Consider the following 12,743-nt stretch of genomic DNA (forward strand, 5'->3'; position numbering starts at 1 on the left):
TGAGACACTCCCTGCCATCAGGGGAAGCACTGATTTCCTTTGGATAAGATCGCAGAAGAGTTTGGCTGTAATCCTACACAGCATTTGCCTGGAAGTAAGCGCAGGTGGCGCTGTGGTGTAAACCACTGAGCCTTGGGCTTGCCGATTGGAAGGTCGGCGGTTCGAATCCCTGCAACAGGGTGAGCTCCTGTTGCTCGGTCCCTACTCCTGCCAACCTAGCAGTTTGAAAGCATGCCAAAAAGTGCAAGTAGATAAATAGGTACTGCTCTGGCAGGAAGGGAAATGGCGTTTCCGTGTGCTGCTCTGGTTTCGTCAGAAGTGGCTTAGTCATGTTGGCCACATGACCCGGAAAAACTGTCTGCGGACAAATGTCAGCTCCCTCGACCTGTAAAGCGAGATGAGCGCCGCAACCCCAGAGTCGTTCGCAACTGGACTTAACTGTCAGGGGTCCTTTACCTTTACCTTTTAGGTTGAACACAGTGAGGCTTACTTTCAGGCAGACAGACCGAGGATTGTGGCATAAAGGTCTCTTTCTAATATTTACATTGTTTGCAAATGTGCTGGGAGATCAGAGGTGTAAACAAAGCTCACTGTGTTCAGTAAGTGTGCACAGAAAGTGTGCCTTAGGTCCCTATGTTGCTTTCATATGTGCAAGCCTCTAGTCATGGCATTAATCACTCCAAAGTACTAAAAAAAAAAGGTAAAGGACCACCCCGTTGCAGCCCTTAAGCTGCCTACGGTGTATGATCAAAGTAACCCAATACAAGAGGTGGGGAATATGTGACCCTCCAGATGTTGCTGAACTACAACTCCCATCAGCCTCAGCAAACATGGCCAGTGGGCAGGGATGATGGAAACTGTAGTCCAGCAACACCTTGAGGGCTACAGGTCCCCCCCCCATCTCTGTACAGAGGAAGTACATTTTGCACCTTTTAAAAGGGGTACATTTGGTGGGAAGGAAATTTGACTTAGATCATCATTAACCTGCTTCGCATTGTTACGATGTGCTGCATTGTGACAGATCTTCTCTGGTGCTTCTTTTCATTTCCATAGGTCTGGTGAAGCTGGGCGTACACTGCATCACAGGGCAGAAAGTGGCGATTAAGATTGTGAACCGGGAAAAGCTTTCGGAGTCAGTACTGATGAAGGTGAGCATGTGGGTTGGTTTGTTGGGAATGGTGTAAGAACAGCGAATATATATATATATATATATATATATATATATATATATATATATATATTGTACCTGCTGAGTCTCAGTCTCTCCACTTCATCTTTACAGAAATTTCAACCCAGGTTGCCTTGCCAGATATGGTCAGACACATTCACAGCCTACACAGCATGGCTTGGAATGAATTTACTAGCAGGTGGTGCTGTGGTCTAAACCACAGAGCCTAGGGCTTGCTGATCAGAAGGTCGGTGGTTCGAATCCCCGCGGCGGGGTGAGCTCCCGTTGCTCAGTCCCTGCTCCTGCCAACCTAGCAGTTCGAAAGCACGTCAAAGTGCAAGTAGATAAATAGGTACCGCTCCGGCGAGAAGGTAAACGGTGTTTCCGTGCGCTGCTCTGGTTCGCCAGAAGCGGCTTAGTCATGCTGGCCACATGACCCAGAAGCTGTACGCTGGCTCCCTCGGCCAATAAAGCGAGATGAGCGCCGCAACCCTAGAGTCAGCCATGACTGGACCTAAAGGTCAGGGGTCCCTTTACCTTTTATCTCACTGCAGAGAGAAGTGCAAAACACTATCATACTCTCGCCAAATGCAGACATTGGTGAGTTAGAAAGCAGGAAGAAGATGCAGAAACTAGTAAAAAATGCCGGGCTTGTTTGTTGTTTGTTTGATTTGGATGTCATAAGAGCGGTACGATTGTACCTCCTGTTGAAGGATTGACCCTCTAAATTCCTTGGCTGAGTGGACATTAAAGCAGCAGCAACAAGATGATTGGATCCCTTTCGGAACTTGAAATATGGGTACCCCCAACAAAAAAATTAAAATTCGGCTCTGTAATTTGGAATTTATGTGATTTGATTTGATTGGTCTGTTAATAAAATTTATTTTAAAAAAATAAATTCCTTGGCTGAAAATGAGAGCTGAGAAAGCGCAGAAAATAAAGCAAGATTAAAAATGGGTGAGCTCACGCGGTTCCCGTATTCCAGACTTATTTTGCCAGGTGTCACATGATACAGAAGGCCTGCCTTGTTTCTGGACCAGCGTCCTTTGCAAGGTTTAGCGTGAGCTGATGGCATCGCCAGCCTTCATCAGTATACTAGGCCTCAGTCCAGGACTTTGACTTAGTCCACATGATAGCAGTTTAATCACATGGTGCGGATCAGCTTAGTTGGAGCATTTCCCCCTTACGCTGGTGTGATTCCCTCCCCCTTTCCTGAAGTTTGTGCTGACATGGAGAAAATCCCTGAATGATGAGCTGCTCCACATGCCATGTGATATTAGCTATGCTATGGAGCAGTTTTGAGCAGTTTTTCTGTGGAGGCTGTAACATGTAAAGAACACACACAAAAACCCCTGTCCATTTGTCAGACCGTGGGAGAAAAGGAGCTTGAAGCTTTGAAACAAACAGGGAAGATATTTCTCAGTATGCCCTCACTTGCCACTCGCCAAGGCCAGAACGAAACGTTCAGCAGCTGACACAATCCTGTGTCCCCTTCTGATATACCAGGTGGGGTGGGAATGGGAGGCTTTGCACACTTGGATGCATGCGCAAGATTGGAAGCGCCGTGTTTGGCAACATCAGGTGGTGCCCCAGCAGAGGCAGGCTGGCAAGCTGGAGACAGACAGGCGAGGAGCCGAAATCTGGAGGTAAAAATGGGGGACCAGGTGGCCTCCCTCTGCAAGGCATTGCCAGGCTGAAAGAAATCAGCAGGTCTGCAAGCCTTTGGGCTGCTTCAGTTGACCTATTTATGGAGCATTTGCCTTGATTTGCTTGAACGAAGTTTATGTTGAGTTTAGATTATAATCTGGCATTTATTCTGATTTGGTTGTGGAGAGGTTACATGACAATGAGCATTCATTCTGACTTACGTGTGGGGCGTTTATACTTCCCATTAATCATTTGTTCATTCTACACTTATAAACACCTTTCTGCATCATTTCGCTAACTGCAAAGAGGCTGATTATTTTTTAAGTGGATTTGTTGCACCAGGAGGACAGAGCTCTTTGATTGCACAAACGTAAATTTCCCAATTTAGGTTTGGGGTCATGAAGAGTCGGACACGACTAAACGACTAAACAACAACAAATTTCCCAAAATGTTTGACTCCCTCCTGCAAATACAATCTATAGGCACCTTAAATATCCCTCAATAGCATCAGCTTGGCCCAGCAGCAGCATCTGACTTCCTAGGCTTGAAGGATCATGGGCTGTCATGTCAAACTCCTGGCTGGAGGGACCTGTACTTACTTATTTATTCAATTTAATACACCACCCTTTATCAAAAAGTCTTGGGGTGGTGTTCTCTTAGACTAGCAGCCTTGGTGGCCATGTGAGCCACTGCCTGGTTTAAAGGACTCCTGGGTCAATATTTGTAGTGCTGAACATCAAAAGTTGTAGAATCCATGCCATAAATTTAAGGCACATTGCTCCCCCTCACAAAAGAAATACTGGGAACTGTAGTTCACCCCTCACAGAGTTACAACTCTCAGCACCCCTACAGTTGCTATATTTCAAAAAGTAAAAACCGGACAAACCCCAAAGTTGTGGCGCTTCCCCCCCCATGCCTAAAAAACAATTTTTTGGTTGACTTGCCTAAGATCCAGAACAAAGCTCCGCCTTCTGGAAATTCCTCCCGGATGTCAATTCCGCCTATGTACTTTAAATGTGCATATGATGTGGATATAACCCACAGTTCCTGACAGAGCTTTAGACATAGGCTTGTCTTTCTCCTTTCTATTGAGTCACATCCACCACTGTCCGTTTTTTATTTTGTTTTATTGAGACCTCCTCCAGCTGGCTGGAAACCCACTCCAGGCATCTTGCACAAATAATACCTCATAAATTATTTCAAACTCTCTTCTTTCACGGAGAACCCAGGAGGAAGCTCCTCTTCTGTAGATCCTAGGACATGGGCAGTGCTCAAAAGAGTTTGTTCTTTACCCCCTGTATATAACCACACATGCATTCTCTCCCTCTTCCCTTCTAGGTGGAGCGGGAAATTGCCATTCTGAAGCTAATTGAACACCCCCATGTGCTCAAACTCCATGATGTCTACGAGAACAAAAAATATTTGTAGGTATTTATTTGCAGATGGCCTCCCTCTTCCCCCCCAGCCCCCCCCCCCATGTTCACATGTCCCCATCAGAGTGGAGCAGAGCTTCCTATGAGCAAGTCACTTCACAGCTTGAATGAGGGGTGGGGGGGTAGTGTACTTCGTTTGTTGATATATCTGCTGAGGATCCTCTTTCCAGGACAAATTTTGGGGATCCCTTCTAGTCAGGGTTGTAGCCACAGGGGATCCTGGTCCACCTCAGGGATATTCTAAACTTCTTCCCTGAACATTCTGCTTCCTTAAAAGCAAAACAAAACATGCTAAATCTGCAGTCCTAACCACACCTAATCTGGGGGTAAGCCTGGTTGATTTAGATGGGCCTTACTCCCAGGTAAGTGGGGTGGTGGTGGTGGTGGTGGTGGTTGCTGCTGCTGCTGCTCTTATTATCATTATTTTCCCCAATGCCTTTTTCTGGAGGGACGCAGGGGGATGCATACCCCTAAACCATGGGTGGGCAAACTAAAGCCTGGGGGCCGGATCCGGCCCAATTGCCTTCTAAATCCGACCTGCAGACAGTCCAGGAATCAGTGTGTTTTTGCATGAGTAGAATGTGTCCTTTTATTTAAAATGCACCTCTGGATTATTTGTGGGGCATAGGAATTCGTTCATTCTTTTTTTCCAAAATAGAGTCTGGCCCCCCACAAGGTCTGAGGGACAGTGGACTGGCACCCCTGCTGAAAAAGTTTGCTGACCCTTCCCTAAACATTTTATAAATCTAAGTTCGGCCTCATTGAGGGGCAGTATTTCAATATGAGTGGGAAAATTAGAGTACCCCTAAACATTTTTTAAAGAAAAAAGCACTGGTTTCCCCCCAAAAAAAGAATCCTGGGAACTGTAGTTTACCCCCTCACAGAACTACAATTCCCAACACCCTCATCAAACTATGGTTCCCAGGAATCTTTGTGAGAAGTCACATGTTTTAAATGTGCGGTGTGTTTGCATGCTTAACCTCCTTCCCTTTTACCTGTGGAGAGATGAGGAAAAAGCATGCTGGCAGGGTTATACTGAATTGCTCCCTAAAGGCCATGTTAACGTTGAACAACTTAGAAAACAAACAATTACGACCTTCCACGACTCTCTCTTAATAAAAAAGCAGCCACAAGAGGTCCTGAGTGGGATCGGGGCATTGGTGCAGGGAAGGGAACTTAATTCTTTGACCTTGTGCTGCTTCCTTGCCAAAAATCCCCTCCATAATAGCATCTTCAGGGACAAATAGCAGCTTTTTTCGTTGTTGTTAAGAAAGGGGGCTGCTGGGCCTTAATCACTTCTTAAAAGGAGCGTGCTTAATATAATAATGCGAAGTCTGACCCTGGGAAGTAATTTTAAACGTGGTTAGGCGGCTGGCGTCTATGTTTCTGGCTGTTCTGCAATGATTTCCCCTCCCTTGCTGCAACTGCGTTTCTGGCTTTGGGTCTACTTTGGTGTGCTCGCCAGGCCATACATATGGCTTCTGGAAGCCAGGATGCCAACATGTGATAAATAATAGCTGGGGCCTGTGAGCTTGTGGAGCCGGTTCATGCTTCTGTCATGCTCAGAGCTGGTCTTCTCCTTTCTCTGCGCTCAAACCCAAAGCACCGCCAGTCCTCTCCCCCCTTCACACCTCCACAAAACCCACTGCTCCCTTTTGCACAGACGCATTGCTGGCAGCTAGGTGCTTCTTTTTCTCCATTCGCTGGTTCAGGGGGGTGGGGGAGGAAAGCCACATTGAAACGGCATCGTTTGCTAAGAAACTACAAGGCAGGTGCTGGTTAGGCGTGGGTTTGTGTTTCATGTTGTGTGTACACACGACGGGAGCCACAGGCTGAGCAAACCGACTATTTTTGTGTGTGTTTAACGTTCAGTGCGACAGAAATATTAGCTGCCGAAACATTTATTTGCGGAGATCAGGTGAGGGTAGACGCCTGGTTTCTGCGTGTCAAGCCTGCTGTTAAAGGCAGAGGGACGGGATCCGTAAAATAACACGTTTTTTAAAAAAAGAAAAGTGTTTGGCGATCCCATCTGCTTCTGAAATTCTTGGCACCGTGGGGTGGTTTCCTAGGTAGGAGATAGTTGTGTTGCTGCATGCGTGTGAAGATCGCCAGAGCGGCAGAGCCTCTGTGAACATGTGTGTGTGTGTGTGGTGTGTGCGAGAGGGCCGTCCAGAATACCAGGCGGTGCCAGACAACTGGCAATCCCCACACATAAGCTCTCTTTGTCATCCTCCTCCCGCTGACACAATGGGAGGAGGTGTTTGTGTGAGTGAGAGAGAGAAAGAGGTTGGAGGAAGAGGCTGATGCCTTGAGGAAATAATTTTGCATTGTAAAACCATCTGAAATGAAATTCAAAATGTTTCCTCCGGGCAGCTTCTTCCTCCAACCCCTTTGTGTCTTACCTATAGGTAGGGTATTTTCCGTTAGGGAAAATAGACTTCAGTGCCTGGGGCCTACGAAACTCCCAAGGGCCTATGGAAAAGTTTGAGGCCTACATAAAATCCAATTAAAGCAGGTTGTTTGGTTTAGCGGTTTATGAAATCATTCCTCGACATACAGGTATAATACATCTTAAGTAAATATAAATTAAACATTAACTTTGAGGCTGCTTTCACTGGCAAAATCACAGGTGACTTTCATTTTTTAATTTTAATTTTTTTTTGCAAAAGCTCATTCTCAGTGGAGAGTAGTGCAAGCAAAGAGAGCCTTGGAGTATTCTCTTGCTTATAGAGATTATGGGACCTATATAACGTAAATATCTATCACTTGATCTATTTGGAGGTCTACAATTATGAGAGTGCTTGGGGCCTGCAACTACTTTAATCTGCGCCTGAATAAGAGGTCTCCTTTATTGGCAAAAACTATTTTGTGTGTGTGAAGTGGGGAAAGAGTAAAGAAACTTCCAAGCTCTCCCAAGATAGATTTTTGGTTGTTGTCTTTTTAAATCACTTCTGTCCAGTGTACCCTTAGGCTTCCCCATTACAACCTTTGAGAATTAGGTCGACGTGGACTTGAAATGTACTGTAATTTAATTGGTAGGGAGACAGGAGGTAAATAATAAATCTATGGCTTTTTAAATTGGGGGGGGGTATTTTTTTGTTATTAATTTTTGTGTTTTTATATTGTAAACTGCCTTGTGATCCTTAGGTGAACGGTGTTATAGAAATATTAATAACAATAGCAATATTAGTGGTGGTGGTGCAGGGCAATCTTGAATGCATCTGCTCAGGACTGAGTTCCAACATAATGCTAAACCGTGGTTTGTTTTAATCATGTTCAACAAACTGTAAGTTGCCTCACAGACAGCCAAACAAACCATAGCTTGTTTCTCCAGAGCTTGGTTTGTTTTCCAGCTGCTTCTTGCCAAGCAATGCCTTTGGAGCTTGGTGTGGGTCTGGGACAGGATGGCCAAACAAAGTACAATTTAGAAGGCTGGACATAACAGCAAACCATAGTTTTAAAAAGACACGATTCCAAAAGTCCACCATAAACTATGGTTTCATGTGGTTAGGCTGTTGGGCCAGGTTGACATATTCAGAGAAACCTTAGTTAGGCTAAACAATCCACGGTTTGGCCTACTGTGCAAACCAGGTCATTGAACTGATGGGATTTTATTGCTGAATAATTATGCCTAGGAGTGCCATATGATGTAAAATTGGGAGTGAGAACCATTGAACACCGCGGGAACTTACTTCCAAGCAGAAATGCATAGGTTCATTCTGTTGCAAACTGCTGTCATGTCCTGAGAGCCAAAGACCACTTTAGACATGGCGTGGAAAGCACTTATAATAATAATAACAATAATAACAGTTTACTATTTATATCCTGCCCATCTGGCTGCTCCCAACAGAATATTAAAAACACAATAAAACATCAAACATTAAAAGCTTCCCTAAACAGGTCTGCCTGCAGATGTCTTCTAAAAATCAGATAGTTGTTTATTTCCTTGACATCTGATGGGAAAGCCCTCTGCCTGGTTCCCTGTAACTTCACTTCTCACAGTGAGGGAACTGCCAGAAGGCCCTCGAAGCTGGACCTCATTGTCCGGGCTGAACGACACTTATATGTTTAATATATGGCATGCTTAATGTAATGTTAACAGTCCTGTGTGAGATTGCACACATGTGTATTTAGCTGCATGTGGTGTTGTACACAGTATGCCGGCTGGGAAGCTGGGGCTGGGTACACTTTCCTCAGTGCAGATGCAACTAAGCAAAGTGTGAAGCCGCTCTTACCACCCATGACTTGTACATTGCCCAGTTTTTATTTCATAGAAGTGCTTTCCATGAGGCAATTTTATCATGTTTGCAACAGCTGTGGCTTCTCTCTTTTGGGTTCTACAGCTACAACAGCTGGTGTCTGCACAGTGTTTTGGGATTGCATAACAGCCGGTAATTCATCTTACCCAAAAGTGACTTGAAGATACATGGAACTGCTCATCCTTGTTTTTTCTATAGCAGGGATGGGCAACCTATCGCCATCTTAATCTTGGCACTCCAACTCCCATCAGCCGCAGCCGGCGTTGCCAAAGGTCTGGGGTGATGTGAGTTGTAGTCCAACAACATCTGGAAGGCACCAGGTTTCCCATCCACCTTCTGTGGCAAAGCATTTAGCTTCCTTTTCTCCCAGCCTGCTTTGCAGTTGCTCCAGCTTAGAAGGAATTCGGTGAGGTTGTTCTCCACAGGGGGCCCGATGGATTCTCATGACCTCTTTCCCGATTTTCCCTGCTTCTCGGTCCCTCTGCCTCCTTCCGCGTCAGATACCTTGTCTTGGAACATGTCTCAGGAGGGGAACTCTTTGATTACTTGGTGAAGAAGGGACGCCTCACACCCAAGGAAGCCAGGAAGTTTTTCCGACAAATTGTCTCAGCTTTGGATTTCTGCCATAGCTATTCTATATGGTGAGTATCTTCCCTCGGCTGCTCATTGCCTGTTGCTGTTATCACATATTGCTAAGTAGGTATTTTTTTCCCAGCAGGAAAGGGGGGAAATGATTTTTCTTATGGTTTATTTTTCTTCTGCTGCCATAGCATTTTGTTCCCTTGGTATTGTGTAAGTATTGATTGTGTTGTATTCTGTCTATGATGCTTTATTTCAAGTACTCATTTTGTAAGCCACTTTGAGCTATCAAAATAATAGCTTACCTGTCTATTTGTTTAATCATCATCATAACCATCATGCTGTCCCATCCCCGAGTCGCTGAGACTGTGTTTGGATCTTCCACTGCCTTATGGACCACTGAAATGTGCTCTGTGGCTGTACAATCAGAGTGAGGAACCTCTTTCAGTCCAAGGACCACATTGCCTTGTACGCAACTTTTCTGGGGGACCTTTCCAGTTGTGGGTGTGGCCAAAGGCAAAAGTGGGTGGAGCATTGGCTGTGACTCCAGTCTTAGCCTTTGTCCAGTAGGTTATGTCCCAGCTGTTCAAAAGCCAGAGGTTTTTCTCTCTGCCTACACTTCTCTCTCCATCTTTCCTCCAAGGCAAACAAGAGGCATTAGCAAAGCTCAAGGAGTTTGTGAGAAAGGCATGAAGCAGAGGCCAGTGATGGGTATAGCCTGAAAAGGGGTGTGGGGTTTTGAGAGAGTCCTAGGGGTCAGATAGTAGGCCTGGAGGGCCTTAGGTTTCTCTTCCCTTCTGCACAGTCCAATCAGACCAAGGAAAAGCCATTACCTTCTCTGTTCCGCATGCTGAGCTACTGTTCAGGGGTGAAGAGACAGTAGATAAGTTGGCAACTCTCGCCGTAACAATCGTAGGCTTAAGTTGATTGAAATTTGCAGCTCTAGTTTCAGATTCACTGAGGAGGAAGGAGAGGCTGAAGTGAGCAAAGTAGAAAAAACCTTTGGCAACTTCAGGAGCGCTTGACTTACTTTGCCCTGATCTTGGTACGCAGGACAATTTCTGTAGTAGGGTAACATGGTGAATTGTGAATAACCCAGGAGAGTCAGCAAGGAGGGCTAGCTGAAACACCCTGCTGTTCATTGTGTGTTTTGAATTATTTCTCAGGGTAGCAATTCTGGGATAGCTACTTCTTATTCTGATTAAGCAAGCCCCAATGCTATTTCCATAGCCATGGCAACTAGAAACTTGTTCCTGTTTCAAAAAGAAAGCTTGGATTCTCTGAAATCCAGCACATTCCCTGGCCACTGGGCCACAAGTCCAATTCAGCACCTGTGTTTAAAAAATCTGCTCAAGGGGCGGGGAAAAGCAAGTCCATTCTGATCGCATTTCCTTCACTGGGATAATCCCAGATGTAGCTACTTGACTGCAAGGGATGTTTCGTGTGCATGTGCCTTTTGTGTCTCCCGCTGACCAGTCTCCGTTTGTTTTGTTTGGACTTCCCCAGCCACCGAGACTTGAAGCCGGAGAACTTGTTGCTGGATGAGAAGAACAATATCCGGATTGCAGATTTCGGCATGGCCTCCCTGCAGGTCGGAGATAGCCTGCTGGAAACAAGTTGTGGGTGAGCCAACCTCTACGTCTGGAGGGCTGATTGGAGGGTTGCACACAACGCCACAAAAGAGACGAGGATGAGGAGTCGGGCATCAGTTGATGTTTTGGTGTTCCTTGTTTGGCAGGAACACCAAAAGCACCGCAGGTGTTTCCTGCAGGAATACCATAAAACGTGAAGTGGGAAGGAAGCACATGTCTGCAAACCCAGAGAAGCTGGTGCATGTCTTTTTAAGAAATGTGCTTCCTTTTCACACATGATTGGGTTCAGTGGAGTGTCCAGAAATCAAAAACATCTCCTGTATAGTATGTGAATCACTCCTGCGTTTGCAGCAGAGGGGTGGATTTGGGGGGGATTTGCCAGCCCTATAATAGCGTGGCACAAGGGTCTCATCTAAGGAATGACATAAGCTATGCCACCTTGGCTGTGTTGCCATAGTTTGACCCTCCCACCTATCCCTATGCTGTTCTCTTACACCCTTCACAGGGAACGGAGGTACAGTAATTCACCACTTTGTCTGGCCTACACTACCACGGTTCTCCCTTGCTCCACCCCCTGCTCTGGGGTTCCCAAACCCGATTGGTAGCCCTACCAGTCACTCTCCCATTAAGGCCGCCAATCTGGAAAAGAAAGAAAAAAATATGCTAGCAAAAAGAAGACAGATGTGGGCTCTGGTTTTTCACACTGCAGCTTCTCAAGCTCAGCCCTGCCCAAACTGAACGTGATGTCACTCACACAATTAGTAATTTTGTGAATTGTTTTTTTTTTTAAAAAGGAAATAGCAGCCACTGTGTTCTTGCCTTCCCACCCCCGATCCAGGTCGGGACTGTGCTGTCAGGGGAGCAAGGCTTTAACTCTGTGCCCTGACCCTGTTCTGATCAGCCCTCGCACCTCTCTGGCTTCTATTAGGTGACAATGGCAACATCTCTTTTGGGACAAATAGCAGCTGTGGGAAAGCCTGATCCAAATGGGGACTGTGGTTAAGGCCCCGCTGTCTTCATGTCACGGTCTAAATCTGAATTTACTTCCCCCAGCTGAAATATGCTTTGTTTTGGTGTTTTTAAAAATCACGTAACTACTGATAGCATGAATAATACCACGATTGGTTTTTTGGCCCGAAAGTGAACTTCGCTTGCCAGCTCTTTAGCCTCAAAGCTGGGACATATTTCGTTCTGGGAGGAAGTGAAGGAAATGCTTTGAGATTGCCTAGTTGCAGCCACATGACTGCACATCCTTTATAAAATTTGCAGTTGTTTTTTGAATGTTTAGAATCTGTATTTTATTTGAATTTTTTTTTAAAAAAAATTGGTATTGCTTTTTCCTTTTTTGTAAGCTGCTGTAAATGCCAGTGTGATGCATAGGCAGTGTAACCCCCCTCCCCAAAAAACCACCCCCTCACATTTAAAATAGATAAATAATGAACACCCAAAGCACTTCTACCATCACAGCATCAACACCATACATTCAAAGCACTTTTAACACACATTTAGAGCACACCTATGGCTACATACCTGCCATAATTTTAAAATACATGACCTTCTCCAGAGGATCCTGGGAACTGTTCCTTACCCTTCACAGAGCAACAATTCCTAGCACTCTTAACAAACTACAGCTCCCAGGATTCTTTGGGGGCGAGCTGTGTGCTTTAAATGAATATTAAATGTATGGTGTCAATGTGATGACACTCCCCAGAAAAAAATGGAGGGCAGTGCCTTGGAAGGCTGAGGAGTTGTTCCATGTGCTTCATGTGAGCTAGGTCACGTGCTTTAAATGTGTACTAGGGGGATGTGGGTGGCACTGTGGTCTAAACCTCTGAGCCTTTTGGGCTTGCTGATCAGAAGGTCGGCAGTTCGAATCCCCGCAACGGGGTGAGCTCCCATTGCTCTGTCCCAGCTCCTGCCAACCTAGCAGTTCAAAAGCACATCAAAGTGCAAGTAGATAAATAGGTACCGCTGGGGTGGGAAGGTAAACGGCATTTCTGTGCACTCTGGTTTCTGTCACTGTGTCCTGTTGCGCCAGAAGCGGTTTAGTCATGCTGGCCACATG

General features: G+C 45.6%; 1 protein-coding gene across 11 annotated transcripts in view; it reads left to right on the top strand.

Moving 5' to 3' along the window:
• BRSK1 (BR serine/threonine kinase 1) overlaps positions 1-12,743 on the top strand; it is a 61,150-nt gene that overhangs the window by 25,078 nt on the left and 23,329 nt on the right. For 5 of the 11 annotated variants that reach the window (XM_080976138.1, XM_080976144.1, XM_080976141.1 and 2 more), the window contains 4 exons: positions 1,054-1,148; positions 4,154-4,239; positions 9,008-9,148; positions 10,593-10,709. In XM_080976138.1, coding sequence (XP_080832264.1) covers positions 1,054-1,148; positions 4,154-4,239; positions 9,008-9,148; positions 10,593-10,709 — 439 coding nt within the window. The other 6 variants (XM_080976145.1, XM_080976148.1, XM_080976146.1 and 3 more) reach the window with 6 other exon arrangements.

Source organism: Podarcis pityusensis (genome assembly GCF_964106645.2).
Source record: "Podarcis pityusensis genome assembly, chromosome: 13".
Lineage (NCBI taxonomy): Eukaryota > Metazoa > Chordata > Lepidosauria > Squamata > Lacertidae > Podarcis > Podarcis pityusensis.